Below are 7,096 nucleotides of genomic sequence, written 5' to 3'. Positions count from 1 at the left end.
TGGTCTACTTAAGAAAGTGACATTTTCTTTTTTGCTGTAATACTTTAATCAGGTATCATACTTCCATTTTGAATTTTTGCTTATGCCAAAATAAAACCCTGGACAGGACACCGGTACATCTCTGGGAACATACAGTATACATATGAGGGAAAGTTTGAAGAGTAAGCACACTTGTGACAGTGGAAGGAACCCAATGCTTCTGTCAAAAAACCCAAGCAGCTACAAGCAGAATACACAAGCTCTATATAGAAGGCCTAGGTAAGAAGAGAATGTAGAACCCAAGAACTCAAGTGTGCAGCAGAAATGCTAACTGCTATGCCACTGCATCACCCATTTTAATAAATTGCAACTACAATAGAAAGAAAAAGAAAGCACTTTCTACAGGGACAGAGTTCAATTAAAGAAAACTCCTAATGATTTTTACACAGGTGTTAGTAGGACAGAACAGATTAAAAACAATATTACAATGGAGTGTGGAAAAATAAAAGATCAGAAAAACAAGAGCAATATAAGTGTAAGGAATTATTTACAATGAATTTAAAATATCAAAAGAGAAAAACAATCAGTGTAACTGACAGATGAGAAAGCACTTATTTCCATGTTTATTTTCACATCTTTTTCTCTAAAGATCCAAATGTTTCAGTTTATTGTAAAAGCATTTTATTTCTTTCCAAAGCCTGTCTCTTATTTGAAAGATATAGGCATAGTCACTCCTTAAGGTCATGCAGGGGTTTTAAAAATTTTTTTTGCTTTATTAGCTAAGGCCTAAATTGTTCTGTTTAAAGAATTGGTCTGAAGTACAGTATAGGGATCAGATTGGTATTCTGATACAAACCGTTTTTTTTCAGAATGTCTGTTTTCAAATATTTTAAAATCATGGTATATCTGACGTGTTTTTGGTGGGATTTATTTGAACTTCTCCTTACCAACTGATGTATTAAACACCAGTTGCAAAAGAACAATGCCACAGCGTGTTGTATTCCTTGATCACTTAAACCAAGGTCACAATGAGGCAATGCCCCCTGGCGCTCTTTTTAGTGACAACAGACTCAAACAACACTGCCACAATAAGCTTCTAAATTTCTTTACCATTGCATTACAATTTACAACTCTAGATTATGATCATGTACATGACCAAAAGTAAAGTGGGACAAATAAATCATATACAGTAGGTTGGCTTTCAAAACGAAAATCACTCACCTTTTCCCCCTATCTATTCTTTATAGTCAAGAACATCATGCATTTGTGAACTGAGGCTTTCTTATTTCATTATACTTTTCTTATAAACAACAAGAGGACTTTATATAGATGAACAGTTTCAAACGCACATGAAACTAGTTAACATCAGTAAAATACTTCCCAGCAAAACAGATACATGCAAATTCTAGTCCTTTTCTAACTAAATGCTTTAATGTTTAATAAAGGAAAAGAACATTAAAAATAATAGATTTTTTAATTTTATTAAAGACAAAGAAAAATATCAAATGGCATATGCCACACAGTGAAAAAAACACAAGTGAATTAAAGTCACACTTTAATGCATATAATAAACAATTATAAAAAGGTTACCATATCTCAAAAATGGTATTCCAGTTAAGTTACACAGAAAACCAAGACTCCAAGGGGTTAAGCCTCATGAGATAGAAGAGCAGGAGGGATACTGTATGTGCCTGTCTTTACTTAACCTTTACAGTCTCCATAAAAGCAGGTACATGATGTAAAGAAGAATTCTCTGATGCTTTAAATTATTCAACTAAAACCCAGCCTATCTCACCCTGAATAGATTTACATGCTTGTTCACACTTAAATCCATAAATAGTGGGGACTAAAACATTATATGTAGATTAAATTCTACAAGGCTCTGTTTAAAATCAAGCTTAATACAGAGTTACAGAAATAAAAACAACTGGAGTTCCACTGGAATAATTCCTGTGCTACATGTACTTAGATATTATCATAAGAAGTAAAACAAAATATCTGAGAACAATGTGTCTGAAAATGAAAAGCAAGGAAAAGTCAGGTGTATGAAATCAGCAAAAACTTCGTCATAAATCTCTGAAATGCATAAATATCCCAATTTGTATACCTTATTTTAATAAAATATTTTACAGTCTGAAATACTTCAATTTCCCTAATATAAAAATAGAACAACTGTATTGCTCAACTCACTGAATACAAAACATACAATGTAGTGGAGTCCCAATGAAGCACCAATAGAATGCTGGCAACTCAAAAAACAAATGCATTTATTTCAAGTTTCATACACGTCTCTTCTTACTATTTAACATTAATTTGAATAAACATGCACAACTGCAGCTCATCTATAATATATTGTATGCAGCTCAGCAATGTATTTAAATTATTCGGAGCTGTTCTGCTATAATTTGTTAATCCAGAAAAACATTGATGCTATAACATGAATTTAGATGTTAATTAATTTCCTTTAGCTTGGTGACTGAAAAAGTAGATTTTTTCTAAATACATCACCCACAAGTATTTCAATCTATGCTTTAGATTTACATCTTGGTAGTTTAGATAAAAATGTAAGTCTCACATTTTTCACAAAGCAGTTGTGCCGCCTCAATCACTCAATCTCTTTTTCGGCCCTACCAAATTAAATTTATAAATAGCACGTCCCTTTTTTGTTTTAAAATACATTTTTAAAAGTCAAGTAACCTATGGGAATTAGCTGAAGATAATGCATGCAGGGATGTACCAGGAACCTTAGAGAATATAAAACTATTCCATCTTTAATGCTACCTTATAGTTACACCAGAAAGGAATGTTCAGACTTCATACATGGTGTAAGTGAGAGTAGAAATACAGCCGGTAAGTTATAAAAAGAAGTCTTTCTAAAAACACATTTTCATAAAAGCCCTTATTCGTGCAATAGTTTTTCAGGTTTTGAGTATCCAAACAGTGTAAAGTCTGCTTCATACAGTCTGTACAATTCCCTCCTCCATTTATAGGGAATACTGGCAAACCACTCCTCCTCCCAGCTGCTTGCAGTACGGTTACGATATCCTGGTGGGAACTGGACAATGTTATCAACCCGGAGAATGCGAAGCAAATGCTCTGCATCATCTTCCAAGGTTTCCAACTTCCCCACAAAGTCGTAATTTATTTGACAGGGATGACACAGCCTATATACTTGTCTCCAATGCTCATTGAAAGGCATTTCTTGTTCTGTCTGAGGGTCTAATAAATACTGAATAAAGTTAGAAAAGGAGGGTCGAATTCCTGCTGCAAAGGCCTCAACAACTGAAGCAGGAGGGTCTGTATAATTGGAATACTTTTTTAACATAACAACAGCAAATCTCTTGTAGAAGTCCTCATTCTCTTGAAGAAATTTATTCCTGTAAGCGGAGATCAGCCTGACAAAAGGGTCTCTAACAAACAGAAACTTAGTGTATTTCTTCAGCTTGATTTTCATCAGGTGCCTTGAAAACTTGCCATAGCGCTTCCAGAACTTGTTGAAAGTGAAATGGAGGCTGCTATTGTGAACATGTTCTAGTGGGATGTCAAGGGGATTGTGGTAAGGGACACCGTCATTTAAAAGGCTCTCAGTCAGCACAATCATGATGCGCTTCCAGTTGCTGCAAGCCACTTTGGGCACATAGCAGTAGATGATTCCATGTCGGTCGTCAACAATCAAATGGTCCAATTCCTTGTTTGGAATATCATCAAAAGTTCTGTTTTTCCCTGGGAAGTCCAGGGTGTTGTTTGTGCACACATCATGAAGCAGCTGTTTCCTGATGTTCTGTCTATGTTTTCTTTCGGAACTAATAGGAGACAAATGGACCTTCCATGCACGCTGAGGAACATATTCCTCCTCATGCTCTGTAATCTTCCCAGACATTTCAAGTGATGTTTTTTGGTCCTCCCTTGAATGCATGCTGGGCTCGGTGGTGGCCTCCAAGAACTGGTTAATAAATGCATCAATGTCTGATAAAAAGGAGGTCTCTTTGTCAAAATCAGTCTTTTCTTTGGGGATGGAATGACTTTCAGCAAGATGGTGAGAAGACTGAAGTCCAGATATGGTAGTGTGAAGATAAAAATGTGTTGCTCCGACATCATCCCAATATATTATGATCAGCAGGATCATAAAGAGGGAGCCCAAAATTAAGGAGATTCGAAAAAGTCTTGACTTTCCCATTTTATCCAGTGCAAAAGCTGTATCTTCCATTCTTATCTTGGCTCCAAGCTTCTATCTTCCCCCCCAGGAGATGTCATCATCATGTCAACATCAGATCCCTGGATTGTGTATGGGGAGGGGATAAACAACAAAATTATAAGCAATAACACAAGTGTGAGTGAAAGACCTAGTGAAAGATGGCATGATAAAACCTTTTTTGGAACAAGATGGAAGACAATAGCTGAAAACTGAACATTATGAAAGAATATCTAGGAAACCTTCATATGGTAGTACATTAACAAATTACTAATCTAAACAGGAGAGAGCTTTTTAAGTATTTTTCATAAGTCTGATATCTGTCTGCCTATTGTAGTCAATAATGTAGCCTTCTTTGGCAATGTAAGCATTGCGTTTGCATGTCTGCAAAATGCAAGGCTCCTAGTCCTGTTGTGTTTGTTATGCTTCTTATGCACATAAATGAAGCATAAAAACAAAAAATAGCTATATAATACAATGTAGATATTTTTATAATACCATCCCAAAATTGTGTACCAAAGGATCATTATCCACAAAACACACAGCATGATTGCTATGTGTTGCAGGGGGTTGATAGTGTGGAATAATGCCACTAGTTCCTATGGAATGTCATTCAAAATCCTGTGGCTGAAGTGAATGACCAGTTGATGAGGTAACGGGCCTAAGTAAACAGAATGGTACCAGAGCACAACTCAGGAGCTATCTACTTTCAGAGAAAACTATAATTGAAGAATCACTTCAAAGATAGTTGTGACAACCTTTTTTTTGTTGATGTGGGCAAAGACCTCTGCAACCCCAGCAGTCCTTCATACCAGGACATGACAAAAGAACATGTAGTCTGGAATATCATATCATCTGCCACTGGTGCACTGTGTGAGTTTTGTATTTAACAAACAACATGACAGGAAAAATAAAAGAAATTAAAATAGAACTTTGATTCATTCGACAGTATCATATCATTTATAAGTGTGGAAAATGTCATTTGGTCCTGCGGTTTCAACGATGTGCGTACTATTGTGTTGATGACAAAAAAAAGGTTGTCGAGAAGCCTGTTTACTGCTAAATAACGAGAAGAGAATAGTGTAGGTTATAAGGTGCACAGAAAATCGAGATGCAGAAAAACTTCAGATGATATCGTATATAGTGTTTATGACAGGGATATATTTCTAAATCAGAGGTAAGATTTAATTACTAATACCCTCTGATAGACAATACACATCCTAAGTAGCTATGTACAGATCCAGCCATTCAAAATGCTCGAAGTACGCTACGTTAAAACGTGGTAGGCGTGGCGCATCATACCGCATGCAAATTAGATTATGATAATAGAATCCGGAAGCACCTTGTAAGACCTTTTAAAACCAGGTGGAGCTAATAAAGCTTAACATCTCATGTACAGCATTTGAGCTGTCGCCAGAAAACGCCCGGTTTCGAATCCCGGTCACTGCTGAGGGACAACTGCTGAAGTTGTATACTCTTTAGACTTTTAATAATTTTAACTGTGTATTACAGCATGTTAATCATTAAACATTAAAAAGTCGGTATATTTTATAAAAGCAAGATTGCTCAGTTGGACAAAAGTGCACAACCTTCCACCTTCATCATAAATATTTTAATTATGCAGATATATTTTATGTATCAAAGTCTTTACGGAAGATATTATTAATAGTATTAATAATGAATGACCTTGGACAGGCTGTAAGCTCAAAGTATTACCGTGGTCCACTTTCTTTGTAACCGTCTGCACCAGTTTATCTGTTGCAACACGAAAAGACTTTATTTTTTCATTGACAAAAAGTAACACCACAGCATTTCATTGATCTGATCACGTATTCGTTTTCAATCATACAAAATACGTTTTGAGAATCTCCGATTCACCATGCCTATAATGGTTTCCTGGAGATTGCTCATAAACTAGATTAATTTAGGAACATAAACATATTATGTAAGCTGTATATGGCTGGTATTGGTAGTTTAAATATAAAATCACATCAGTATTCCACTTTCTTCCCAAAACATTTTAAGCATTAAAGTCTTGCATTCGGTTACAAACTGTGGTTATTTTGGAAATGTTTTTATGTGCTCCTTCTGACTATATTAAGTTTATATACTTTGTAAAAAGTTATAATGTTTGAACGTTTTCTGCGAATACTTACGCTCGTTAACGCAGTACCAAAACTACCAATACCCGCCATATACAGTTTACATAATATGTTTATGTTCCTAAATTAATATCGTTTATGACCTTCAGACGCGTTATGCTCCTCTTCTTTTTATGCTCAGCTACTAAAATTTCCCTTTAGTTGAAAAATTCCATATGAATATTCAAAACTAAGCAGATTAAAACATGCACAGTAAAGAGATTAAATGATTAAATCGTTTCACTAACAACCAATGCACCAAGAGTGCCCCTGTCAGTCATTTTGGCCAGCCAAGTCATGTACCGCGGTACAACGCAGTGAACTGTGGGTAATTTTGGGTGGTACGGGGTTGTACTGTGCATTTTGAATGGCTGCATATTGTATTTATACCATCACTGTTGCATAACAATAGACAATGCAAGTTCCATTATACATTCATCCACAGTATTTGCGTTCCGTTAGGCCTTTGTATTCTACTTTGGCCATGTTATTTACAATATTTTATGGTAAATTCCAACTATAGTCTTTTAAATCAATTACTTATTGATGAAGTCTTTCATCAATTTCCCTACGGGATTAATAAAGTATTATCTATCTATCTAAAACATTTTACTTTCTGAAGTGAAAATGTCAAGGAGAAAAAATAAAAACACCCTCCAGGTACTTTCAAGAATTACAGGTTTTGAAATTTTCTGTATAAAACAAACTGTGGTGACTGACTTCAAGTTAAACATCTAAACTCACATCCAGGTGCAAGGAAACCTGCACCCCTCCTTCCTACTGA

At 35.4% G+C, this 7,096-nt stretch overlaps 1 protein-coding gene across 1 annotated transcript; it reads right to left on the bottom strand.

The window, feature by feature from the left end:
• Window positions 1-1,446: 1,446 nt before the first annotated feature.
• Window positions 1,447-5,033, bottom strand: chst12a (carbohydrate sulfotransferase 12a). The gene has a single exon (XM_088936594.1). The coding sequence runs from the start codon at window positions 4,184-4,186 to the stop codon at window positions 2,879-2,881; it is 1,308 nt and encodes a 435-aa protein (XP_088792720.1). The 5' UTR covers window positions 4,187-5,033; the 3' UTR covers window positions 1,447-2,878.
• Window positions 5,034-7,096: the final 2,063 nt, after the last annotated feature.

Source organism: Atractosteus spatula, chromosome 18 (genome assembly GCF_055471065.1).
Source record: "Atractosteus spatula isolate fAtrSpa1 chromosome 18, fAtrSpa1.hap1, whole genome shotgun sequence".
NCBI lineage: Eukaryota > Metazoa > Chordata > Actinopteri > Semionotiformes > Lepisosteidae > Atractosteus > Atractosteus spatula.
Note: the sequence above shows the minus strand (reverse complement) of the source record. Positions and strands in the feature narration are given on the sequence as shown.

Coding starts and splice junctions, on each gene's coding strand:
- chst12a (XM_088936594.1), bottom strand. CDS start 4,186: ATGGAAGATACAGCTTTTGCACTGGATAAAATGGGAAAGTCAAGACTT.